Source organism: Salmo trutta, chromosome 22, assembly GCF_901001165.1.
Source record: "Salmo trutta chromosome 22, fSalTru1.1, whole genome shotgun sequence".
Taxonomy (NCBI): domain Eukaryota; kingdom Metazoa; phylum Chordata; class Actinopteri; order Salmoniformes; family Salmonidae; genus Salmo; species Salmo trutta.
This window is the reverse complement of record NC_042978.1, coordinates 20,228,605-20,256,140: the sequence shown is the minus strand read 5'-3', so window position 1 is coordinate 20,256,140 and position 27,536 is coordinate 20,228,605. Positions and strand designations below refer to the sequence as shown.

The 27,536-nt window shown below is 42.0% G+C and overlaps 1 protein-coding gene across 1 annotated transcript; it reads right to left on the bottom strand.

Annotated features, from left to right (window-relative positions):
• Nucleotides 1-1,544: 1,544 nt before the first annotated feature.
• On the bottom strand, nt 1,545-18,661 carry mknk2b (MAPK interacting serine/threonine kinase 2b). The gene is made up of 14 exons (XM_029707150.1): nt 18,520-18,661; nt 17,809-18,003; nt 17,264-17,351; nt 16,994-17,095; nt 16,793-16,890; nt 14,292-14,371; nt 13,991-14,064; nt 13,694-13,798; nt 13,245-13,300; nt 12,925-13,020; nt 6,234-6,428; nt 5,832-5,996; nt 5,668-5,708; nt 1,545-5,523 (listed from the first exon to the last, which is right to left on the bottom strand). Exons 2-14 carry the CDS (start codon nt 17,857-17,859, stop codon nt 5,250-5,252), a joined length of 1,425 nt encoding a protein of 474 aa, XP_029563010.1. The 5' UTR covers nt 17,860-18,003; nt 18,520-18,661; the 3' UTR covers nt 1,545-5,249.
• Between the last annotated feature and the right edge of the window lie 8,875 nt (nt 18,662-27,536).

The window sequence follows — 27,536 nt, the reverse complement described above, 5'->3', positions numbered from 1 at the left end:
TTGTCGAACTGCTTTGCTTTATGTTGGCCAGGTCGCAATTGTAAATGAGAACTTGTTCTCAACTTGCCTACCTGGTTAAATAAAGGTGAAATAAAAAAAATAAAAAATATGAAAGTATGTGGATAGCCCTTGAAATTAGTGGATTCGGCTATTTCAGACACACGTTGCTGACAGGAGTATAAAATCGAGCACACAGCCATGCAATCTCCATAGACAAACATTGGCAGTAGAATGGCCTTACTAAAGAGCTCAGTAACTTTCAAGGCACCATCATAGGATGCTACCTTTCCAACAAGTCAGTTCGTCAAATTTCTGTCCTGCTAGAGCTGCCCCAGTGAACTGTAAGTGCTGCTACTGTGAAGTGAACACATCTAGAAGCAACAACAGCTCAGCCACAAAGTTGTAGGTCACACAAGCTCACAGAACGGGACTACTAAGTGCTGAAGCGCATAAAAATCTTCTGTCCTCAGTTGCAACACTCACTACTGAGTTCCAAACTGCCTCTGGAAGCAACGTCAGCACAAGAGCTGTTCGTCGGGAGCTTCATGAAATGGGTTTCCATAGCTGAACAGCCGCACACAAGCCTAAGGTCACCATGCGCAATGCCAAGCGTCGGCAGGAGTGGTGTAAAGCTTGCCGCCATTGGAGTCTGGAGCACTGGAATAACGTTCTCTGGAGTGATGAATCACGCTTCCCATCTGGCAGTCCGACGGACAAATCTGGGTTTGGCAGATGCCAGGAGAACGCTACTTGCCAGAATGAATAGTGCCAACTGTAAAGTTTGGTGGAAGAGGAATAATGGTCTGGGACTGGTTTTCATGGGTCGGGCTAGGCCCCTTAGTTCCAGTTAAGGGAAATCTTAACGCTACAGCATACAATGACATTCTAGACGATTCTGTGCTTCCAACATTGTGGCAACAGTTTGTGGAAGGCCCTTTCCTGTTTCAGCATGACAATGCCCCTGTGTGCAGAAAGCGAGGTCCATACAGATATGGTTCGTCAAGATCGGTGTGGAAGAACTTGACTGGCCTGCATAGAGCCGACCTCAACCCCATCAAACACCTTTGGGATGAATTGAAACGCGGACTGCTCGACCTCAGTAATGCTCTTATGGCTGAATGGAAGTAAGTCCCCGCACCTAGTGGAAAGCCTTCCAAGACTAGAGGCCGTTATAGCAAAGGGGCGGGACCAACTCCTTATTAATGCCCATGATTTCAGAATGAGATGTTCGACGAGGTGTCCACATACACTACATAACCAAAATAATGTGTGGGGTACAGGGATGAGGTAGTCATTCAAAAATCATGTTAAACACTATTATTGCACATTTTCTCTTGAACTTATTTAAGATTGCCATAACAAAGGGGTTTTAAATTAAAAACATAATTCCACTTTAACATTATGGGGTATTGTGTGAATTCACTCTCCTATTTAATACATTTTAAAATTCAGGCTGTAACAAACATTTTGAAAAACTCAAGGGGTGTGCATTTTCTGAAGGCATTAAGTATTCTTAACAGAAGAAGAAAAAAAAGCAACAAAAAGTGGTTCAAAGCATTTTTATTGTATCTTTAGAAAAAAAACACAAAATTCTGCAACAGTCAAATGTTGCTTTACGTGAACTGCAAAATCAGTCACATGGTACAGTAAAGTGCTTATTTAAAATCAATGTTTGTCTGATGTAATATGTACTTTCCAACATTTTTCCCCATCAATATTTTTTGGGCTGGGAGAGGTTAAAAACAAGTATCAACAACACTCAAGAGAAGCCTCAAGGCTTGAGGATATCATAACCACATGTTAGAAAAACAAATCTACATGTTACCTCCCTCAAACGCAACTATTTATAAAAAAAAATATTTAATGTGAATGTAAAAAAATGCATTGCTGGTGGGCTACATTCAAATTGTGGGGAAGTGGATTATGGCTCTCCAGTTGACGTTATAAAAAGGTCTTACAAAAAGCGACAAAAAAAAAATATTTAAAAAGCTAGGGATAGCTTGTATTCATTCTCTCCAAATAAAAAGGCAGTCCAAAACTACTGCATTGGGTAAAAGTAGAAATGATTATGACGAAGGCAACTCATACCTTAATTATATCTAAAGAGTACTACCCAAGTCTTTGTGCATTTCTGAGAATCCCAACAAAATGTAGAGAAAAACATGTTAGATACTTTTTTTTAAAGTAGAAACTGAATTGAATATGTATTTTCAAAACCCTAAAGACCGCCTTACTTAGCTTGATGCTTTTGTTCAGATTCTTGATAGCAAGGTAGTTTCACAAACAAAGAAAACAACTGCATACACATTCAAGTAAGTCTTACTATAAGACATAAAACCCCCACAAAGATGCATTGGTAGAAGGTTTCTTTAAAAGATTACAATCAGTGTCCTATTATGAGCATAATGGGTCATTTATCTTCTCCCTCCCTCTCCCCCCCAAGAGTTCCACACTGCGGTGCTGGCAACAGCACATGGACATTCATGAGTTTAGTAGTTTCTTACTCCTTGAGAATGCGTGCTCGTGTCAAAAACCTGTGAGAAACCTCAGGTCAAAACACTTGTTTTCATTACTTTTACCCTCTTTGGCAAATGGCTACAGTGTCTTGAGACCATCACCGTAAAATAATTGTTACATTTCAGAAATAGCCTAACTTGTTTCCAAACAGATAGTTACCAACACTTCTCACATACAAAACAGTAAAAGCCTTCACTGGGCATTAATTATTTCGCTCCAGATACAAATAAATGTTTAATTTAAAAAGAATTAAACTACTTTCCCCCCCATCTCACATCCTCTTGTACATTCAACACTTTAAAAAAAACATCCGGTGTTCCACCTGAACGCCACATGCAGGTCGACATAAAAAAAACAAATAGTGGCACATTTAAACATTGACATGGAGTTAAACATAAAATAAAGTAAACTTTAAAAAAAAAATACTGATTAGTTACAGCTACATAGCCTCGGAATGCTTTTCCATTTTGTAATATTTTTTTCTTCTTCTCAATAGTCTCCTTCACCATGTTTTATGCAAAGTTATGATGCAGTTTAGAAGCATTCTGAGAGGGTGTGTGTCACATTATAGAGGACAGTATCAGGTTACCCTCTTAACGGAAAAGCCTGATTGGATTTGAAACCTGATCTCGGAACAAATACAATAGCTAAGTCACAGCGGCCAAAATGTGCTTTTCTAACCCTGCTATGCTTGACAGGTTATGACAGCCATGGCATAGAATTACTTCACACTAACCAGCAGTCAAATTACTTACGATGTATTAGATGTGAACATCTAAATGGTCTGATGACCAGGGTAGCGTCAGGCAAACCCTTTGAAATGTCAGCGGCGTATACAACTAAGCTGGATCAAGGAGTTAGCCATTAACGTGCCTAAATGTTCAGAAATTACTTCTTTTTTTTTTAAAGAGAAGCTTGAAATGGGAAGTCTCATTAGCTAGGTTTCCATCCAATTAGCGACAGATTTTCATGTAAATATTCGGAAACTTTGCAGAAAAACAAATACGCGCATTTTCCCCAGAGATGGGTTTCCATCAAGTTGACCTGTTGAGGATAAAATGCTGTACGTGATGACGTAGTGCACATACAAATAACTTTTGCGGTTAAATTCCCATGTACCAAATACACGTTTCCATCGCATTTGCAACTGATGGTTTTGTCAACAAAATAAAAATGGTGTATTGCAAATATGCCCACTGGTCTTGGTACATGTGCTCTAGTCAACAGCTTGCAGATACAATGCTGGTAGGATAACCTACATGAGATTATGGACAAAATAGCAAGATGTGTCAAAAAGCAGCCAAGCACGATCATCATGTTTCCAGAATAAGACCCTCGATATTTATTGGAAAGGAGCAATCAAAATCACTGAATGTGCTTTCGCCACCTTGTGAAGTTAATTTATGTAATCTGTAACCTAATAAACGACATTCTTTGAGTCGTAGTGGGCGGACCACAACATATCGCATGACTCCAAGTTTACTACAATATGTTATATCAATATTTGCGCATAAAAAGGCATTTGCGTCGCCATTTCCTTACATAATAAATTGTACTGACAAATCTCACCTATCATATTTTGTTTTAACATTTGTTAAAGTTCACTGACAAATTTGCCGTTTCCGTAAGGCCTGCCGTGACATTTATCAGACATGCAATTACATTTTTTTTTGTTTTAAAATCGCATAAAAAGTCTGGATGGAAACATGGTTAGTGACTAATCCAAAATACATTATGTTTAGCTTTCTTAATGAAGAAGAAATCAAGTCATTTCTGGTTTTTAATCCAAGTTAGCAGGCTAATTTATTTACCCTGCCTTGTAGGATACCTGTCTGGTATCAAATTAGTTACATGCACCAAGAATTTTGGGTTGGTGCATAAAGCCTCTTGCAGAGGCAGGCGAAACAAATGTAATTCAACCCCTACTGCATCGTAGAAATTCAGGAGGAATGGATGTTGAATGATGCATGGCCAGTGCTAGTTTGGCATAATTCATTTAATCTATGAAACTGAATTGGTAGACATTGCAGCGTAATAAGGGCTGGTTATAGATACACATTCTCTGGTACTAGAGGCTCAAGTGCACAGCCACAAGGTTTTGTACTGTGGGCATAACTTTCTACAGAGGCTTAGTTGAAGAGGAATTTATCCATTAAGATAAAGCAAAATAATCTGAAAGCTTTGAAAGTCCCAGCCAAACAGTGGACTACACCAGGACCTAACAGCATCCGCTTCCAGCATTCTGAACTCTACACTGAATCCCTCCACATCCTCTTGGCTATTGCATAAGCATGTATGTATCTGCTGATGGGGCATTCATGCATACAGGCAAAGAGAACATTCCAGGTAAACTTAAGTCACAGTTGATCTAGTTATAACGTGAAAGCAGCACAACAGGTAGTCCTTTGGTGTCTGAGCTTGGTTCAAACTTTCTGCCTTAAACGTAACGAAATGAAAACAGAGCTGAAGAGCCCTCCCATCCACCTTCCAGTCCCTAGCAGACCCAGCAGCATGGATGTGCATGTGCATGCATGCCCTGGCTGATGTGCTTTACAAGTGCTGTTGTGGGGCAGAAGGCAGTTAGGAAACAGACAGCAGGCATGGTAGCGGTCTCCTGTTAATGATGGGGACATGCCTGCAGTCAGTATGGCTGAAGAGCTGCGGTCAGGTAGAGGCCAGGCTGAGCAGTCGTCTAGAGATCCGAGTTGGGGGGGGTGGGCAAAGGTGGTGGTTTAGGCACATGATGACGTGATGACGAGGGGGGTGAGGAGCTGACTGAGCTCGGAGGCAGAGACGGGCCCAGTCTTCAAGAGGCTGCCCCTCTGCCTGCGCTTGGCCAGCTTTGAGTTGGATGGAGGGGAGAGGCGCATGGAGGTGGAGCTGGCTGTGATGACCATGGGAGCCTCGTCAAGCTGCTGCTGCTCCTCCATCACAGCCTGCTCAGCCAATTGCCGGTTCATGGCCACCGCCTTGCCAGCAAAGAACGTCAGGTCCTTGGCACTGTTTCTGATAGGATGAGACCAAATATAGACATTAACAATGCAGAAGGTGGCACTTCATTTTCAATAGTTGTAATTTCCTATAATGAGTTGATCAGGATACACTACACATACCCCATATCCCCCAGGAACTCTGAAAAGATGAACTCACCTTTGATGTAGGATGGATGTTGGCAGAGTGTCAGAGAAGCCCTATAAAAAAAAAATATATATATATTTTTTTAAAGCAGACCCATTTTAGACCAAAAAAACCCGACCCATTCTACCCACTGAAATGTGTGTCAACGAGTGGGAGGGAGAGCGCGCGAGACTTACCCCCTGCACCCAGGGGTGCTGCAGAACCTGGCCAGCACTCAGGCGGTTCTTGGCGTCCCGAACTAGCAGTTTGGAGATCAGGTCTTTGGCACTTGAGGAGATGTGAGCCCAGTCCTTCTCAGGAAACTCATACTTCCCTTCCTGGATACTCTCGAACAACGTGTTCTGGAGAAGAAATAAGCGCTTTCTTTACCGTCACATAGTAAGGAACGTACAGCTTGAATTTTACAATTGTGCACAAGCCACAGGTGTCCTATAAATGTACACATGCGTCTAGGACTACTATACTCCCTACTAAACAAACAGAATACAGTTTCAGGAGCACACATGATAAATAAAAGGGAGACAAAGCTAGAGCGAGAATCTGGTGCACCCGGAGGTGGTCTTTGCGTCCTTTCTTACCTGGCATGTGTGGCACGGTTCTCCCATATCCCAGCCACAGTCACTGCCGCAGCGGCCCACAAAGGGCGGGTAGCCGCTCAGCAGGATGTAAAGGATGACCCCCAGGCTCCACAGGTCACAGCGCTTGTCATAGTTGGTGGCCTCCTCACTGAAGGCCTCCACCACCTCAGGGGCCATGTACTCTGCTGAGCCACACTGTAGGAAACAGACAGATTGCAGGGTTAGTTAGCTCTGGGAACAGTCAACAACTCCCACCTGAGGCTACTGCTGCAGCTATATAAAACAGCTGAATGTAATATGTGAGTTCAACAGTGAAAAGGAAAAACAAGTCTATGCTGTCCAACGTCCCTGAACAAAACATTTCTGCCTGCTCTATTTAGCTGATGCCTCTGCACAGAAGAATAAGCCTGTATGAGAGTCACATGGTAGACAGCAGCTCTGGGCTAAACTAAAGCAGTACAGATGGGCTCAAGGGGGGGGATTATCCACACTGATGAATATCTTTAAGTCCCCCTGCTTTCCAAAACATCTCTGCAGAAAATGTAACGAGGCATGAAGAACATTATGTGCAGTGGGCTGGGAGGTGAGGGCAGGGATGAGTGGGGCATGATCTCAGCACTCGGCTCAAAGCCCACGGTGGACCGACTGATCAGGCTACAGGCTCAGCGTGACTGTGGGATGTGAAACTAGGCCAAACACTGAGCTAGGAAAAGAGGATTGTCGGTGGGTCAGTCTAAGAAAGCCTAGCACAGTTGCATAACTCCGTCAAACAAACACCCTATGGTGTTTTAATACTTTGAGCAGGGATGAAGGAATGTGTGGGTTGCTAGTTCAACAGGACAGGAGAACAAAACCATTCCTTAGGAGTTGGCTGCCCTCAGTGCCCTGCTCAGATTTAATTAGCTTCTCTTCTGTTTACCTTCAGAGAAACTGAACAACCTCTTGGCAAATAATACATCTGACTTCCATGTCAAGCAAGCAGTGTGTTAAGAAGCAGTGCGGCTTGGCGGGTCATGTTTCGGAGGATGCATGTCTCGACCTTCACTTCTCCAGAGACTTGAAGCGATGAGACAATTGGATATCACAAAACTGCAGTAAAAATTACAATAATCAACAAACATGATGATTCCTCAATCTGTGGAGTTAGATTGACCAGACCATAGAAACTAAACCCAGAGCTCAGGTCAGGAGAGGTATCAAGGACACCCTTTCAACACTCCTGATTGGCTAGCTAGCTTTATCATGAATGGTGCTCTGGTTGAAGGAGATACCAAGATAACCTCTGGTAAACCAAATGTTCATAAAACCCAAACAATGTGAGCCTGCTGCAACACCATGGCTCTGAACAGCTGTTTTTGGGGGGGGGGGGGGGGTGTTTAAAGCTGACACAGGGGTGTACGTTTACTTCAAAATCACATTCCTCTATCGGAGGAGAGGCTGGAGTGGTCTGTTTGCACACAGCTAGCCTCCATTGTGAGCCCTGGTCCAGCTGTCACCCCAGCTCTGTCCCACTGCACTTTATGGAATGTAAATTCACAGTGCAGGACTCAGCAGACAAAGCCTAGTCTGTTGGCCAGCAAGCCCCAACCCCTGCACAGCTGGTTGCCTTCCTTAACACTCCCAGATTCAGGTCAAATCCAACCCTCATGGAAAAACCACCACACTGCCAGCTAAAACACAACAGCATCATGGAAAAAAATATATTTCTGTCCACCAAGGTGCTTTAGAGGAGTAATGGGATTATGATCATCAAGAGTACTCATGTTTCAGAGCTCCCTTCAAAAACATGGCTAAGCCCAGCAGTCAGAGATAGGCTGGCTAGACTATGACTGCTCAAGGCACTGATAAGGGTGTGGGGCGGCTAAAGGGGGTAAAATGAGAGCTCAGCTCAACTGATACCTGTACAGCAGCAGGTTCCTAGAGTTACTAAACATAACCATGCTGGTGCAATACTGCTGAAGACTTGCATCAGTCTCAAACCATCCTGCTGTGACACAGATAGTGGTTAATCAGCTGACGTCTGTAGATTTGTTGGTGAACTCAACCTGGGGCTTTCCTAACCATGTGACCAGTCAGCCCATACAGTCATGTGACAACACAGCTGTTGTTTGAGGACTGCTTACAGAAAGAGGGGTTGGTCTTTCATCAGCACCTCAGCTGCACCAGACAAACCTCTGACAACTGCTGTGAATTCCCCTTAAGGTGCAGCACAGGCCTGTGTGTGTGTGTTCATACTGCTACACAGCCCCATGCCGATCTGTTTTCACCACTAAGTTCTCAGGAAACCACAAACATGATTCTCAGAAAAGAGACCAGCTCTTCCCTAAAATTCACCCCCCTTGCCACCTGAAGTCTCTCAACCTCTACAAGTACAGTAAACAAATTGTCTTAGTGTGCCTTTTATCAAATTAAATTTACTCAAGCACATGAAAAATCTGTAAGTATTATGAAACTATATATCAGAGAATAACATGGCCTAAGTGCAGACATGCAGGTAAAGGGGGGTGAGGAAGAGAAATGAAAATCAGATAACATTGCCCCTGCGATGAGGCGAAAGAAAAACAAGGGCGAGCGCATGAGCAGCTCTGGGCACACACGTCACTCCCCCCCCCCACTCCCCCTGGCTCAGCCAATCAAAGCACAGTTGCTAGGTACAAGGGCAAGACTCAATTTCTATAGAACAAGCTTCAGACATGGGGCTTTTGTTTCATGAATACAAAGAGAAATGCAGGCTTGCACAAATGTGGTGAGAGAAAGTGGGTGGCAATTACAGTGAGAAGAGACCGGAGGGTGGGTAGCAATGTTATTTCTGTTTCTGCATGTTAAAGCTCAAGTGATACCAGAGAAATGCAGCAGAGGCTCAGTGAAGGGAGACATTGTTTCGTTCCAATTACCATTCCAAGGAAAATAAGGTTCTCATTCAGCCACATACCATAGTTTAGCCTCGCTGTCTGTGCAAATGTGCAATCTGTTCCCTGTAGCCTTAATCCTACAAGGATATTACATCTAGTTCTTTACACAGGAATGACAAAATACCTTAATTTTAAAAAAGTCTGACCCGAACCAGGGCAATCTCTTAGATAAAGACCAGGCTCTTGTTGAAACCAGAGGGGGATGCAGGCAAGGTGAGGGAGAGAGCAGAGACCCAACATCATAGAGGGGGAGACCACTCAGCACTCACGCCACCTAGTCGGTCTCCAACATTGGCCAAATGTGCGAGTGTGACCCACCCCATCACACCACAGACTAAACCCATGAGACCCCTGGCCCCACAACTATTCTACCAAGGGGCCAGGGCAGAGCTGGCCCACCAACAGGCTGCTAAAGCTAGGTCAGGTTCCAATGCAAAATCCACCACATTCTCCCTCTTGCTAGCCTGGACAGGCTATCAGCTTCACCTGCTAACACCCATATCCCTTCCTCTGACAGCTATGGGAAGAGGGGCAAATAATGAGATGGGTTCCCTTTACATTTGAATCATTCTAATAACTGCCATTCCGGGTTCAAAATAGTTATTTTGACGAAACGTGGGGTTAAACCATCATAACCCCATGTGCCTCACCATTTCCACTGATAAGTAGAAGGATGTGGACATTAGACTTTTGGGAATTCGAATGGAGCTGACAGGAGCAATCCAGATATCCAAGCCTAGGAGCTGCCAGATAGGAGAGCGCACCGGGGGGGGGGGAAACAGCCAGCGGCAGAGCATGTGACCGATTAATCTCACCGGGGCTTTGTGCCACGTCCTATAAATCACACCTGCCTTTTAGGGACGCGCACCGGTCCCTGATTCAAATGTTTCAGATAAGACTGCATCAGTCAGCGAACCCCAAACCGATCCAAATGTAACATGCACCAGTCAGAAAACAAAATAGATTCAATCGCTACAAATTGCTAATTCATTCCAATTACCTTTTTCTACCTTCTGAAAATACCTCATATTTAGTGACAACTGACACGTCCTCTCCTTCAGTGTGGAACGAAGCATGTAACTGTTATGACAGTCACTGAGCTACAAGTCACTTTTCATGCCGAACAACCCTAGGGAATATCAATAGTCTAGTCACAGTGCCCAGCTTTGCACGCTGACCACTGGGCGTTAGGCGCCGGAGACAACTACCAGAGACCACTCATCTGGCTATACCTGCTGAAGGGGGCTTACAATAGATTGTTCAGGTTCCCCCCATCAGCAATAGTTTTGCTTTAAGCAATCAGTGTAAATGGTCATTTCTCGATATGAAATTATCAAATTTTCATTGTATAACAAGGAATCACTTTTGCGAGGTGCACTGCATGGCCAAAGCTGGCGGAGAAAGGAAGCACGACAAACTTTGAACCAGTCAATTTTGAGATGGGGTGAAATCTAATGTTGTGCTATACACTACTGTTCAAAAGTTTGGGGTCACTTAGAAATGTCCTTGTTTTCCATGAAAACATACGCGAAATGAAGATGACATAGTTATAAATAATGATTTAATTTAAATAATATTTGTCCTTCAAACTTCGCTTTTGTCAAAGTATCCTCCATTTGCAGCAGTTACAGCCTTGCAGACCTTTGGCATTCTAGTGTCAATTTGTTGAGGTAATCTGAAGAGATTTCACCCCATGCTTCCTGAAGCACCTCCCACAAGTTGGATTGGCTTGATGGGCACTTCTTACATACCATGCGGTCAAGCTGCTCCCACAACAGCTCAATAGGGTTGAGACCTGGTGACTGTGCTGGCCACTCCATTATAGACAGAATACCAGCTGACTCCTTCTTCCCTAAATAGTTTTGCATAGGGGCGGCAGGGTAGCCTAGTGGTTAGAGCGTTGGGCTAGTAACCCGAAAGGTTGCAAGTTCAAATCCCTGAGCTGACAAGGTACAAATCTGTCGTTCTGCCCCTGAACAAGGCACTGTTCCTAGGCCGTCATTGAAAATAAGAATTTGTTCTAAACTGACTTGCCTAGTTAAATAAAGGTAAAATAAAAATTGTTTGGAGCTGTGCTTTGGGTCATAAGAGGAAATTGGCTCCAATTAAGTGCCGTCCACAGGGCATGGCATTGCAAAATGGAGTGAGACTTCCTTCTTCAAGATCCCTTTTACACTGTACAAATCTCCCACTTTACCACCAAAGCACCCCCAGACCATTACATTGCCTCCGCCATGCTTGACAGATGGCGTCAAGCACTCCTCCAGCCTATTTTCATTTTTTCTACATCTCACGAATGTTCTTCTTTTGTAATCCGACCACCTCAAACTTAGATTTGTTTGTCCATAACACTTCTTTCAATTTTCCTTTGTCCAGTGTGTTCTTTTGCCCATCTTAATCTTTTTGGGGTTTTTTGGCCAGTCTGAGATATGGCTTTTTCTTTGCAACTCTGCCTAGAAGGCCAGCATCCCAAAGTCGCCTCTTCACTGTTGACGTTGAGACTGGTGTTTTGTAGGTACTATTTAATGAAGCTGCCAGTTGAGGACTTGTATGGCGTCTGTTTCTCAAACTAGACACTAATGTACTTGTCCTCTTGCTCAGTTGTGCACCGGGCCTCCTTACTCGTCTCCCTATTCTGGTTAGAGCCAGTTTGTGCTGTTCTGTGAAGGGAGTAGTACACAGCGTTGTACTAGATCTTCAGTTTCTTAGCAATTTCTCACATGGAAAAGCCTTCATTTCTCAGAACAAGAATAGACTGACGAGTGTCAGAAGAAAGGTCTTTGTTTCTGGCAATTTTGAGCCTGTAATCAAACCCACAAATGCTGATTCTCCAGATACTGAACTAGTCTAAAGCAGGCCAGTTTATTTCTTTAAAACAGGACAACAGTTTTCAGCTGTGCTAACATAATTGCAAAAGGGTTTTCGAATGATCAATTAGCCTTTTAAAATTATAAACTCGGATTAGCTAACAACGTGCCATTGGAACACAGGAGTGATGGTTGCTGATAATGGGCCTCTGTACGCCTATGTAGATATTCCATTAAAAAAAAGAAAGTCTGCCGTTTCCAGCTACAATAGTCATTTACAACAATAACAATGTCTACACTGTATTTCTGATCTATTTTAAATAGACAAATTTTGCTTTTCTTTCAAAAACAAGGACATACCTAATAGACCCCAAACCTTTGAACGGTAGTGTATGTTCATTGGCTATGTCATAGCTACATTTGTAAATATCGATACATTACTAGCTCAAACACTTAATCTGCAAAAATGACAAGTTAGAGAGTGATTGTAATTTCAGAACCAAAGTGGGGGGGGCATAGGCTAAATTGCGACCCCCCCCCCCCCCCGCAATTTGATAGTGATAGTGTGGTGGTAGATGCCTAGTCTCCCTTATGTCTCAGATGCCTTCAGCATATACACCATAGATATACATTATTTACACCCACACAAGTCAGCACAGACAGATCCAGCTCATGAGCTCCATCAACAGCAGAATTTAGCACAGAAAATGAATACGTTTATGCAACAAATGTCAGTAAATCGCATCCATTCGTTCTCTAGTCAAACCAAAATGCACCGAATCGTTTCAAACTAAAATGTACCGTTTTGGAGCCCATGTATTTAGATACGTATCGAATCGTCTTGAAAGGGAACGATGCAGATCCCTACTGCCTTCCATAGAATTTCTGTTTCCCTCCCATACTACTTATACATGCAGTCAAAATGAATCAAGGTGAAGTGGACTGGCACAACAGTGTAGTAGACTGACTGACCGGAGTGAGGAGCTCTGGGGTGGAGATGGGTGAGCTGTCGCTGTTCAGTTTGATCCCACTGCCCAGGTCAAAGTCACAGATCTTCACAGGAGAGATCTACAGAGGAAGGCACGTTTTAGATGTTACAAAATCATCCTTTCTTCTGATGCCGCTCAAGAGATTAGTGACCAAAGTTCAGGGTGTTGGTTCTTGTTTATGCCTTTCATGGGGTATGATAGCACTTTAGGAAGGCGACTTACTGGCAATTATACTGAACTTCAGATTAGCTTGCCCTTGTGTCAGTGACTAAAGATATCAGACACCCAGCAATGGAAACGTACCTTGTCCACGTGCTCACACAAGATGTTTTCCGGCTTCAGATCTCTATGTGCCATTCCTTTAAAAAGGAATAAAAAATAAAAAAAGTGGTGTCATTCTAAGGTATGGTGAATTAAACAGTACGGGTGGGTTGTATTTTGGCATGTGTCAAATGACCAGCATGGGCCACTGCTAGGGATCACAGGGGACCTATGGCTGATCTTTGACCCAACAGCCCAGGTGTGGAAGCGACACACGAGACCTTAAGCCCATTTATTATACCCAGGAGTACAGTGGGCCGAGCCTTCCAACCATCTGCTGAAACCAGATCAGATAGTTGCAGTGCAAAGCCCTCGTGAGACACGCCAGCCCATCTCCAGGCCCTTCCCAGTACCAATGTGAAACCCAATCCTCCCCTTGGCCTGGCAGGCAAGCCCTGGGCTGTAGCTCGACCCTGCTGGAGGACGCTTACCTTTGTTATGCAGGAAGTCCAGAGCGCTGGCGATGTCCTGCACCACAACGCAGGCTTCCTGCTCACTAAAGTGTTGTCTCCTGTGGATGTGAGCCAGGACCGAACCTGTGGGTCAACAATACTTACTACTCTGCTCCCTTACATGGTCTTGTTTAAAAAGTGTCTGTATTAAGCTACACTGACCAATTCAATGAGACGCATGCAATAGGAAATGGTGTATTTTACTATAGCATTACATTAGCCCCTGAGACTGGTGGTGAGTGTTCAGAGCATTTAAGCCTGGTTAGAAGCACTCACCTCCTCTTAGCATTTCAAACACCAAGTAAAACTTGTCTTCCTCCTCGAAGAACTCCACCAGCTCCAGGATGTTTCTGCAGTGAAGGAAACAGGACACGGTCATTGTGGTCACACAATTATAACCATTACTAAAAACATATATAAGTCTGGAAATATTTGTATTGAATAACTGGAAAAACTTGACTCAGAGCATTACTCATTTAGTGCCAAGAGCATTTTGTGAAGTAAGGTACACTGCTTTCTACAACAACAAAAGTGTCAGAAGTCAGCCATGTGGTTGACATTTAGGCAGTAATCTTACCTGTGACCCTGGCACTGGTACAGCATCTCCACCTCCCTGAAGACGCGACTGCGGCTGTGACCTGGTCTCTTCTCAATAATCTGGAGTGGAGGAGTCTGGGTTAAGGGAATAGGCTTCCAACCACCATGTATGTATCATACTGTGCCCTTAGCCCCACTTCCCCCTCACCACTTTAGGCACAGCTAGGATGAAGGGTTAACCTAATTCGGAGGTTGCCTAGTGCCTACCCACCCAAACAGCCAATAGATTAAGAATCACAGCACCACACCTCTAAACATAGTACAAGTGTGTAACCTATATTGCAAAAAGGGGCAAAGGGTTCATCCCATCCATCACAGGCAGCCAGTTCCCAGTTGCATCAACAGAGTGGAGACTAAATTTAGCTGTAGTACCGTTGTAGGCTGCTGCCTGGCAGTCCAGCTTGTTGCAAAGCCAAAAGAGACTGCTGACACTAAAAGCAAATTCCTACATTTTCCAGCTGCCCCCTCTTATTGTCTGAGGGTGTACGTGACGCTCTTCCTGCTAGCTGGATTAGAGCTGCCATTGAAACGCACCGGGCCAGAGCACAATGTTTCTAGGATTAGAGGCCTGTGTTGACCAAAGCTTTCTCCTGAACACAACTTCCAATGAGTAGCCTCCAAGTAGCAGACACTAGTATTAATTAACTGATAATGGGAGAATTGATAGATGGCTAAATGAATAGACAACGCATGGGGTGAGCCTCTTTTATCCCTATGGAGGGCTGTGGGGGTTTTACTGTCAGAGAGTCACCCAGCAGGGGCTATACATCCCTGCAGCCTGGCCTCATTGAGTCATACTGCAGGTCTGTAAATAAACCCAGACATGTGAATTCCCAGGCAGCCCAGGAGCACTCAGTATGCTGGGCCCCAGGATGGAGCTAGCCAGGCAGGAAAGAAGGCAAGCAGATAGGAGGCCGGCCCCTTCAGTTTGTTTTCCTGCAGCTCTGGCTTTCGTTCTAGTGTTGCAACACTAGAACGTCCAGACGTCGGGAGGGGGAGGGGTAGTTGATGAGGACATCTGGTGTGAGCAGTCAGACCCCTCCAAGCCTCAACTGACCTTCAGACACTGGCTCTCCCACACCCCACCCCCTAGAACCTCCCCATAGGACCCCTCTTAAGTTAACAACTATTACTAGAAAGATTTGAGGGGAACAAATATCATTAATATACTGGATGCAAAAGTAATGTTTGTCTTACAGCATCCCAAGAATCCATACAAAATGTGGAACAAACTAAATCTTACAACACTTCTGCAAAAATGAAAAACATACCAAATTGAATTTCACAACATTTACCTCAAGGCAAAAGGAGGGAGAATGAGTCACAGGAATCTAACAACTGTTTTTCAAACCACACCCCATTTTGTAGGGGGGGGGGGGGGGGGGGGGGGGGGGGACAGTGGTGCTAGATGAACAAAAAAAGTGTGATAGAGGAACAAAAAAATTAATAAAGTGAACGCGCCAGGTCAAAACCCTTACCCGGGTTTATGCGGGAAATGGCCCCCGACAGAGAGGGCTGCCTCGCTTCTGGTCCTACAAGCATTTCGTTACACCCACAATAACATCTGCTAAACACGTGTATGTAACCAAAAAAAAAAACTGTTTTATGTTTTGGCACTGCTGCCAGCACACACACCTCCCACCACTAAGAGCCTGGCTGACGAATGAGAGCAAAGAGAGGGGGTGGAAGTAGCCTTTGGCTGGCTCTTATTGGATGGCGGAGCCAGAAAAACACAGTAAGGGGGAGTTTCTGTGATAGCAGTAGCTAGGTACCCAGTGCCCATTAAAACTACAGCAGCAGCAAAACACTGACAGAGCCTCAGACATCTGTTAAACAGAACAAAAATGATAAAGTCTGTCTTGAAATGTCCCAAACAAGGTTACAAGAGTACAGTCCACAAATGTAGATGCCAGAGAAGACTGGGTAAAGAGGGGCAGCAGGTAGCCTAGTAGTTAGTGTTGGGCCTATAAGCGAAAGGTTGCTAGATCGAATCCCCAAGCTGACAAGATAAAAATCTGTTGTTCTGCCCCTGAACAAGGCAGTTAACCCACTGTTCCTAGGCTGTCACTGTAAATAAGAATCTGTTCTTCACTCACTTGCCTAGTTAAATAAAGGTTAAATTAAAAAAAAAAAAAAATCATTAAATCAAGGGGCTATATTTCCTGAGCAATGCCTTCCTGTGCACAATTCACAGCCTGTGGCTAATGATCAATGTAACATTCCTATATTGAGCGCAAGCCAAGGCCCAAACAGCAAAGTAGTGAGACGATAGCAGTCACAGGCCCATGTCAGGAGTGACGCACACTTCAGACACTACCCTCTGAAGTTGGCAATATCCTGGGAAAGCCTTCAATAACCTTTCCTATAAAAATGGGCACGTTCCCAAATTCTATACAAACCACTCATTACAATAACAGTCAGGCACTCAATGATATTGGGGTTTCTTTTCAAAGAACTTGTGCAGCATGAGAAACATCTTACCTTCACAGCATATTCTTTATTGGTGATGAGGTTGATGCAGGTCTGCACTCTTGCATATGCCCCCTCTCCAAGAACCTCTGCCTGCAGCCTGTAGACATCTAGTAGGACACATTTACAAAAAATTAAAACTAAAAAAATTGCTTTATTTTGTACTATAAACTACAGAATCTGTCCTTCACATGAGATAAGAAAATGACTCACCCTCAAATCGGCCAGAGAAGCTGTCAGTTGCCCTGCAACGCTTTTTCTTCTTATTTCTCTTCTTGGCATCAGGGATGTCAATAGGTTGGCTGGAGGGAATATCTACAAAATCACAAAAATATGTAAGAATAATATAGAATTACAGCATGCTACTTAACATAGGAAATGGTACTACAGAGTTGATGTGTCCCAGGATGCCGTTCTTGACCTATTGGAGTAAGATGAGAACTTCAGAGTTATGGGTTCAGTACAACAAAGGAATGCACTTACCATGTCTATTCGACGACTCAAAATTGAAGTCGGAATCAAGGAGGGATCCATTTTCTGTGAATTCATCAGTCTCAAAGGGATTTTGGCCCTAGATGAGCAGAACAAACCAGTGAATTTAAACTAAAAGTTCTCAAAATGACCCACACAATTTATGGTAAAATTAGCAACCTATTTGCTACAGTGGCCATGGTCTCATCCATCACAATATTGAATCAAGCTTCAAGAATTTCACAGCTGATACTGTATCCAGTGTACAATTCTGTGCACCGCTCACTTGTACCCAGGCTTCATATATACAATAACATCTGAACCAATCTGTGCTGTTATGCCATTTAAAAACATTGTCCAAGTAGGCCAGTTTAACAGTCTCCCTCTAACTCAATTAGTCATTATCCATATCTGCATGTGTGCACTGTAAACATTGGTAGCAATGACACACGTTTGTCACCCAGTGTGAAGACATGTAGTTAAATATAGCAAGATGGAGTCTGGTCTCACTTTTCCCATCTTGTAACCAATGCAATCTAATAGAAACACTTATTCACCTTGAAAGAGCTATGGAATCCAGTGACTTCGCTGATCATGTTTTGCACCATTCTGCTTTGATTATGAGGGACTGATGGCGACTGCAGCGTTTATGTGGTATCAAATTACAAAATGTTTCTTTTAGAGAGAATGCAGCAAATTATCGCTGGGCTGTCTGGTCAGGATGATGCTGTGCTTTCAACCAGACGGGAGCACTGTGGTAAAAAAAATATATATATAAACATTACACAACAATCGGGAATATTTTACAACAATAGCCTAGTTAGGCCTATCAAGCTAGACATGGGGTGAAACATTGGAAAAAAGATTTCGTTACTTTAACGAGTAGCTGTAATATTACATTAAAAAAAAAATTAAAAAAAATAGTACACCCAATTTAAATAACACAGCTAGACCCGTTGTCTGTTGTCAAAACACGTTTCCTGAACCCACGCTGCGCTAGTAGAAGCAAACACTGTCCGTGACTAACTAGCTAGCTAGTTATTGATGCGATTGATTAACTATCCTGAAATGAATTACCAACGGAGTCAACCGACTAAACAAGCTAAGCGTGAAGAAATATGTAAATGGTATTTTAAGTCAATGAATCGATTTGGCTAGCCAGATAGTTGACGCGCTGTCAACCGTCGACAAAGCATTACTTTCGATAAAACTCAGAGTAGAAAGGACGTCAAGCCAAAGTAACTATCGACAAACTATTTTTAATTTACCCCGTTTTCGTTTTTCACAGCTCCAGTGTTAAAGCCGTTATTTGACCCACTGCTTTCATCAAAGCTGCAGAGATGGTCGAGGGGAAGCCAGATCGTGAGTGTGTGGAAGATGGAACGAAATGCATCCCGACAAGGCTTTTTAATCTCACGACTGTTTCCGCCCACTTCTCGGTTCAACCAGCCCCTTCGGTTACTCGCACCCTAAACACAACAACAGGCGGTTGGTTCATCACATGGGCTGGGATTAGGAATTACGTGCGTTCTCGTTGAGTGGCGCAGCGGTAGAAGACACTGCATCTCAGTGCAATAGGCGTAACGACAGTCCCTGGTTCGAATCCAGGCCGTGATTGGGAGTCCCATTCAGCCAATAGCATCTTTCCATACACCTTCTCATTTATTAGGTAGGTGTGCAAGCAGACACAGCCTTTCACCACATTGTGGAGATTCTGCCGTGTTGTTTTCTTCTATAAAGCATTTTCAGTGTGCTAGGTTTTAGGAGAGGGGACAAAAATGGAACTGGGTGAGAGTGGATTGCTTTGTTCCCCCTGAGTTCCAGTGAGAGGCATGCTGGAATGAAGAGGATGTAGACTAGTGTGTGTTTAGGACACAAACAATGATCATGTTTATTCAGGTCGTGTTCTGTCAGACATGGCAAGAGATGCATTTCAGCAATAGCATAAGGCTAAGTATTTTTCACAATCGATTCTGAATAAAAAGTGCCAGCCAGACAGTTATCCTACTCAGGGAATTCTGTTTCTGTGTCCTTACCGAGTGTAACAAAGTTCTTCTTACACTGACTGGACTTCTACGGATAATAGCCTATGCATTTCACTAATCCTTATTACTTAGGCAGGCTGGCAATGACAAATTGCAATAGGGATACACGACATAGACTGACCAGGTGAATCCAGGTGAAAGTGATGATCTGTTTTTGATGTCACTTGTTAAATATACTTCAATCAGTGCAGATGAAGGGGAGGAGACACTTTAAAGATGGAATTTTAAGCCTTGAGACAATTGAGACATGGATTGTGTATGTGTTGAATGGGCAAGACAAAAGATTTATGTGCCTTTGAACGGGGTGTGGTAGTAGGTGTCAGGCGCACCGGTTTGTGTCAAGAACTGAAACAGCGCTGGTTTTTCACACTCACAGTTTCCCGTGTGTATCAATAATGGTAAGGTGCAACTCAGTATTAGGAAGGTGCTCCTAATGTTTGGTATACGCATTTTATGTGAATGCATGCACGCACACACACACACACACACACACACACACACACACACACACACACACACACACACACACACACACACACTAGTTTAGTGCAACATACATGTCATTTACAGGGCAATTCATTGATGGAGACTAGAGGAGGACAGTAAAATATTAGTAGTATAGGACTCTTCATCCAGTGGCAATTTTAGCATGTAAATCTTGGTGGGGTAAACAAAAAACAAACATTTGGGATGCATGCCAGCAAAGCCACTACACAACACTAAACAATACATTAATTGCACTATAACGGTGACAAACGGTGCACACAAACTGTTAAGGCCTACATAAAGCTGTCCCAACAGCAGAGTCCCAACAGCAGTGCCAACACCTTACCACTGCTACACCAGGCTATCAGCGGAGCCTTGTCTGGCAGCGAAACAGTTCATTCAGCCTCATTTACTGCCTTTTAAAAAAACATAGCTGATATGGCTGACTTGCTTAAACAAATGTGGTTTCTACTGACAATTGAGATGTACAAACTATGGTATAAAGGGACAACAAGCGGATAAGTGGCAATCCATAATTTCAATTAAGACATTAATGAGCGAGCTAAGACGGACTTAGTCAATATAACTATTTGTCCAGCACTGACATAGACAGCGACAAAATTCAGAACATGGGCCGTTCTTACAGTGTTCTCCCTGTACACCAAGTCAGAACCGTAGGATAAATAAAGGGGGCATATAAGCAAACAATGAAAGCTCTTACAATATTTAATGATTACATTTCTCTAAAACAGGTTATAGGCTACATGTGCATCACTAAGTCAGAACAGTAGGCGAAATTAAGAGGGGAAAATAGACAAAATTATTAGGGTGAGGCACATGGGCTACTAACAGCTTACTACACAACATACACTTAGTATTACTTTCTTTGCTACAGTATACATATCTCCCTGGCATATTACATAATTTATGCAGCAGCATACAATACATTTTTGGACTCACCTTGTTGTGCTGTGCTCACTAGAACAGAAAGGTGGTGCGGCAGTCCTTCGTGGGCAAATTTTGTCATCAAAGTTAGGCATTCTCTGGATTTATAGTGCTTTCAAGACAACTGGGAACTCAGAAAAGAACAAGGTCAAATCATGATGATGATTGTCAGTGATCTTCAGGTCGTAGCTCTAGAAAGAGGCCAGAGTTCCCGAGTTGGTTGACCGTTCAAAACGTATTTTTCCAGTCGGAGCTTGTTTTTTCCCCGAGTTCCCAATTGTCTTGAATTCACTAAAGTCATATTTCCCAGTTCTGAGTTAACAGTTGTTTAATAAAGCGCGGCAGAAATAATGCCGGATTGACAGCATGGCCAATGTTGAATGTTTATCATTTTAAGCTTGGAAAAGATACCCTTAAACCCAGACTTGGGACCACACAGCCACAACACTGAATAGCAGGCTAGTGATATCTTTGCAATGCTAGCAGTTGGCCACTGATTCCTTCCAAACTTGTCATTGTTGAATTTGCAATTTCCATCATGTTGTGTAATGTTTATGTCCAATGGCCGATGAGCACCGATACGTTTTATCTATCATTTCTATTAATTATTTATCTTCATATGACAAGGATTAAAAGGGATTTGTCAGTAGATTGTTGACATGATTCATTATGATGACTGCTAGCTAAGATTTTGAAAGTATGATGTTGACATGATCAGTCCAATCAAAGCTACTGTAGATATAATGTGATTAGATTTTTTTCTGTGGCCAATGACCTTGAGCCTTCTTAGATGGGCACTTCTAATGTAACTCTATGGCAGCACCCAAGGGGCTTGAATTTTCGAGCTCTACCCTTAGATTTGGCGGTGACGTAGTGTCCCCATGAGTGACAGAACACTGAGTCAATCACGGCGCAACTGGAGAACATTACCAACCCCTTTGCTCCGTATTTTTCTGCTGGCTGCCCCACCATCACAGAAAGCACTGAGCTAGGCTGAAACACCTGCATTTTGGAGCTGCCTTACCCAATAAATCAAAAAAGAGACCATGTTTGTATGCGGCTTTATTAAGTCAATGATTATATATATTTTTTTTACATTGTTTGCAAACTGATATGTGACACGTATTAATGCCAAAATAACATGCAAAACAATATATGTATTTTTTTAGCTAACAATGTGGGGCTCAAAATGACGCGTCGCCTTCATATCTTCACACTACACATCTATGGCATGTTATCTAGTGAGTCGTGACCTAGCATCGCACGTTTCAGAAATTGCTGAGGAGGTGGTACACAGGCAATCAATTGTCTCTCATTTTCAAATTAGCTACTGTATCTTCCCGTTAGGCTTAAGCAACATTGACACAATGAGTAAAAGAGGGACCCAATTTATTTTGATCATGTGCAATGGATTGCTTTCTCACAATGTTTAAGAACGAGCTTTAGCAAGTTCTATAAAATTACTCATTACATGCAGTGCCTTCAGAAAGTATTCATACCCACTGACTTTTTCCTAATTTTGTTGTTTTACAAAGTTTGATTAAAATTGATTTAAGTATCATCTTTGGTCAACAATCTACACAAAATACTCTATAATGTCAAAGTGGAAGAACATTTCTAACATTTATTAAAATGTATGAAAAATACAACTAGTTAAGTATTCAACCCCCTGAGACAATGCATCTTAGAAATTACAGCGATTACAGCTGTGTCTTTTTAGTTAAGTCTCTAAGAACTTTGCACACTTGGATTGTACAATATTTGCCCATCATTTTTTGGTTTTATTCTTCAAGCTCTGTCAAGTTAGTTGTTGATCATTGTTAGAAAGCCATTTTGAAGTCTTGCCATAGATTTTCAAGCTGACTTAAGTAAAAACTGTATCTAGGCCACTCAGGAACATTCAATGTCATCTTGGTAAGCAATTCCAGTGTAGATTTGGCCTTGTGTTTTAGGTTGTTGTCCTATTGAAAGGTGAATTTGTCTCCCAGTGTCTGTTGGAAAGGAGACTGAACCAGGTTTTCCTCTAGTATTTTGCCTGTGCTTAACTGTATTCCATTTGTTTAATTAATAACTTCACCATGCTCAAAGGGATATTCAGCGGCTGCTTTTTTTTATTTTTTACACATCTACCAATCGGTGCCCTTCTTTACAAGTCATTAAAAAACTTCCCTGGTCTTTGTGGCGGAATCTGTGCTTGAAATACACTACTCAATCGAGGGACCTTACAGATAATTGTATGCGTGGGCTACAGAGATGGGGTATTCATTAAAAAAATATTTTAACCACTTTTATTGAACATAGAATGAGTCCATGCAACTTATTATGTGATTTATTAAGTACATTTTTACCCCCTGAACTTATTTAGGCTTGCCATAACAAAGGGGTTGAATACTCATTGACTCAAGACATTTCAAATTCCACTTTTACATGATGCGGTATTGTATGTAGATCAGTGACACAAAATCAATTTTAAATTCAGGCTGTAAGACAATAAAATGTGGGGAAAGTAAAGGGGTGTGAAAACTTTCTGAATGCACTGTAGCCTATGCCACACCCAAAATAATTGATCTGTTTATTTAATGGTTGTGCAAAATATGTTGAATTATTGCCATGACCCAAACCTGTAGACCACGTTCTTTTGGTTGTTTACCTATTATTACTATGTGGCCATGAAACACTTGCTACTGTATGTGCTAGTTTCCTTGTAGGACTTGTTTATGAGAACAGGAACATCTTGTGACTGTGTTCTCTCTCCTTCCCTCTCCCCGGGCCCTCAGTGTATTTTGGCCCATATACTTGGGCCTTAAACTGCAGCAAACATTATGTAAAGGGATTGGCTGCTACTCAGTAGGGCCAGGACCACATGATGCAATCCAAGGTTAGGTTGGAAAACAAACCATGGGGCTGAGGAGGGGCACTATGGGGTAACAGTAGCAGGGGCATAGTAAAAGGCTTCAAGTGGCAACCTCATTCCAATAACAACATCCCAGGGGGGTAGTCTATTTCTGCCTGCTCACGGATTGGCTGAGATCAGGAGGTGTGGCTGAGAGGATGATAACAATAATGGATTGCATTTATACAGCACTTTTGTGTGCTACAGTCATAAGTATGAGTTACTCATTCACCACCAGTGTGTAGCAACCACCTGAGTGATGTATGACTGACATGCATCAGAACGTGCACAATACATTAACTACCAACCTCTGCAAACTTCTTGAATGGCCAACTCCTTGAATTTCTCCCCCATTAAATGTGTGTACATTAATGTATTTATACTTGGGATACTTGGGATATTTTCAACAGGAAAAGTAAAATAGCTGGAGTTTTGTTTTATGTGTAGTAGCTCAAGAGAACATACATAACAGGTTCATTGATTTAAACAACATACTTACAGTAAGTATTAACAAGTATGTACATACATTAGGCCTACAACTACACTAAGTACTGTAGAGGAATTTAAAACCCCCCAAAAATGTTTTGTTCAGGGGGGTCAACATGTCCAGTTATGCACGTCACGTGTGTCTGTGATGTATACAAATACGTGTGTATGTATCGTAGGTGTGTGGATGTGTGCACAAATGCTTATTACTCTCCACAAGAGAGATGAGTGTGCTGCAGTTAGCAGTCCTCTTCTGTTTCATCTCGGCTGCTGGGTTTTTCCAAGGAGTCAGCGATCAAGGTCACATGGTGAAGATTTACACACACTTGTTCTTAGGATGAGGTTCCTAGAACATTTGAAAACATGACCACCTTTAAAGGAAAGGAAACACTACAACTTTCAAGCAAAATAAAATACTATTATAGCAATACATGTTATCCAAATAGCACCTTTACAAGTCCCAATGACACTTTAGTTTAGGATAAAGACATAATAGCACCAAAGGTACACATATGACTAAGTTATAGGTTCCAGAGACCACACATGATACAGCCCGCCCCATACTCTCTCCAAGATATTCCCACTAAGGACATGAAAAATTGCTCAAATGTGCTGTGAAATTAATATATATCCAATTCACTTTAGGACTACAGTGTTTGGCATTTTGTATATTATTTGAAGAAGATCTCACTTAAATGTTGGACTAGTCCAGACCAACCGCTCAACCAACAGACAACCTAAACTGAAAGAATTCCCTGCGTTGTCCCTAAAACTGTATTTGCATGGTACTCAGGTACATTTTCTATATGCGTTATCTTACATGTCAGGCAACTTTAGTAATTACTATGTTGGCCTAATAATATGTTCCTACACTGTAGTTATACTGTACCTATCATTGTACTTATCTAGTAAACATATATATTTAGGGGCTTCAAATTTAAGTAGAACCACACATTGTGAAGGAAATTGTTTAACGAGTAGCATAGATCGACGGGATGGTTGTTTAGCAACAAAAGCGACGCATTCGCTACTATGGGAAAAACAGACTGGGTTGGCATAGATTGTTGACAACGTAAACTATATTTTGTCTCCGATTTTAGGCTATTGAAAACATACTGTAAAATACATTTGCACAATGATGAGCACTTGTCTCACAAATATATTCTTACAGTTGTTGGTTAGCTAGCGAATTTGAGACATATTAGCATAGACGTGACATCAGTCAAAACACCTTAAAACAAGACATGGTATCAAGAACAAGATAAAACTAGCTGAAACGAGACATCTACTATTCCCTACATGACAGGTTCTTGTCATTGTTGCTAGTTATCTGGCCATCCAGAATCACAACAACATACTGACTTCTGCCCCATTGAAGCATGCACATTGTTTTCGTGACGTTGTCAGCTAACCGTCTAAACAGTATGACATATTTACAATGAAGTACTGTGTACTGTAACTACCTAATTCTACTTTAACCCAAATTGACACCTTTGGTCCCTTTCTGTGTACATTTGAGAATATTTCATCATAAAGTCCTAAATATTACAGACATCCCAAGCACATGTTTTATTGAAATATCCTACTATGTAACAGGAATAAGATCCTATTTCAAATAGAACTTCATTCTAATTGAAATAAGACCATTTGAACTGACACTCAGTCTGCGAGATAATACAGAAGACAATACATGAGGCAAACTGACCTGCAAGTCATGAAACCGTTAGGGTGTGCACTCACAGCCTAATATTTGCTGAGTCACATAATCCACCGTGTTAACAATCACATTTCCATTCAAAACAGTACAATCACATCGTCATTGCAACAACTCAGAGTTGAGTAAGTTTACGTTTGATTGGTGCTACTGAAATTCTTTAATTTGATCCCGCCCTGATCCAGTTGAAACTCCGCCTTTCATGCCAATTCGAGTGGAGCAGTCTGGTCTAACACATTTCACTAAAGAAAAAACAAGCAGGTTGAGATGAGTCAAATCATCTCCGGTAGCTCACGTAACGAGACCAGTCACAGGGTGGCTTACTCTTGGCACACAGCCTGAAATAAAGGTGGTTTCCAGGTGTTGCAACCTGGTCTCAGAGCATTTTGTATTATTCTGTACGTAAATCCAAGACATTTCATATGGTATGTATTAATTTGTGGTTGCCAATCACCCATTTTGTATGATACTGTATGTTACAAATTACAATTTGTATTATATGTTAAGAATTTGCAAACCGTATGAATTGTTACAAAATCTAGCTAGATGGCTAATGTTAGCTAGGCTAGGTGTTAGGGTTACTTTTAGGAGTTAGGCTTACTTTTAGGAGTTAGGTTAAAGGGTTATTGGAAGGGTTAGCTAAAAGGGTTAGCTAACATTTAAGTAGTTGAAAAGTTGGTAATTAGCTAAAATTGTGAAGTTGGCAGTGATAAGATTTGAACTCGCAACTTTTGGGTTGCTAGACATAATCATCCATCTTATGCAGTGGTGTAAATTACTTAAGTAAAAATGCTTAAAAAGTACTACTTAAGTCGTTATTTTTTTAGGTATCTGTACTTTACTTATATATTTTTTTACAACTTTTACTCCACTACATTCCTAAAGAAAATAATGTACTTACTACTCCATACATTTTCCCTGACACCCAAAAGTACTTGTTACATTTTGAATGCTTAGCAGGACAGGAAAATGGTCTAATTCACGCACTTAAAGAGAACATCCCTGTTCATCCCTAGCGCATCTGATCTGGCGGACTCACTAAACACAAAAATACTTTGTTTGTAAATGTCTGAGTGTTGGCGATCAGTACATTTAAAAAACAATAAAATCATGCTGTGGTTTGGTACCATCTGGTTTGCTTAATAAGGAATTTGAAATGATTTTTACTTTTGATACTTAAGTATATATATTAGCAAATAAATTTACTTTTGATACTTAAGTATATTTAAAACCAAATACTTTTAGACTTTCACTCAAGTAGGATTTTACTGGGTGACTTTCACTTAGGTAATTTTCTATTAAGGTATCTTTACTTTTACTCAAGTATGAATATTGGGTACTTTTTCCACCCCTGGTCTTACGTAATCATACGAAACAGAACATATCATACTAAATGGAGTGTCTCGGATTTACATACAGAATACAAAATGCTCTGAGACCAGATTGACAACCGATAGACCTACCTTTGAGGAGCCTACTCATCCAAGAAAGTGAATTTCATGTGATGTCCTTGGATTCATTTAGCTCAAGTCAAGCAGGTTCAGGTCATGGTTACGTTGATATGCATTTAATTTGATGCGTGTCCAATAATGACCTGTCCCCATCGAAAAGGAATAGGACAGGTTATGAATGAAAATCATTCTTACCTTTAACTCTCACTGGCTGTGACATAATACTGTTCATTATGAAATATCATGGCCTGTAAATCCACCCCAG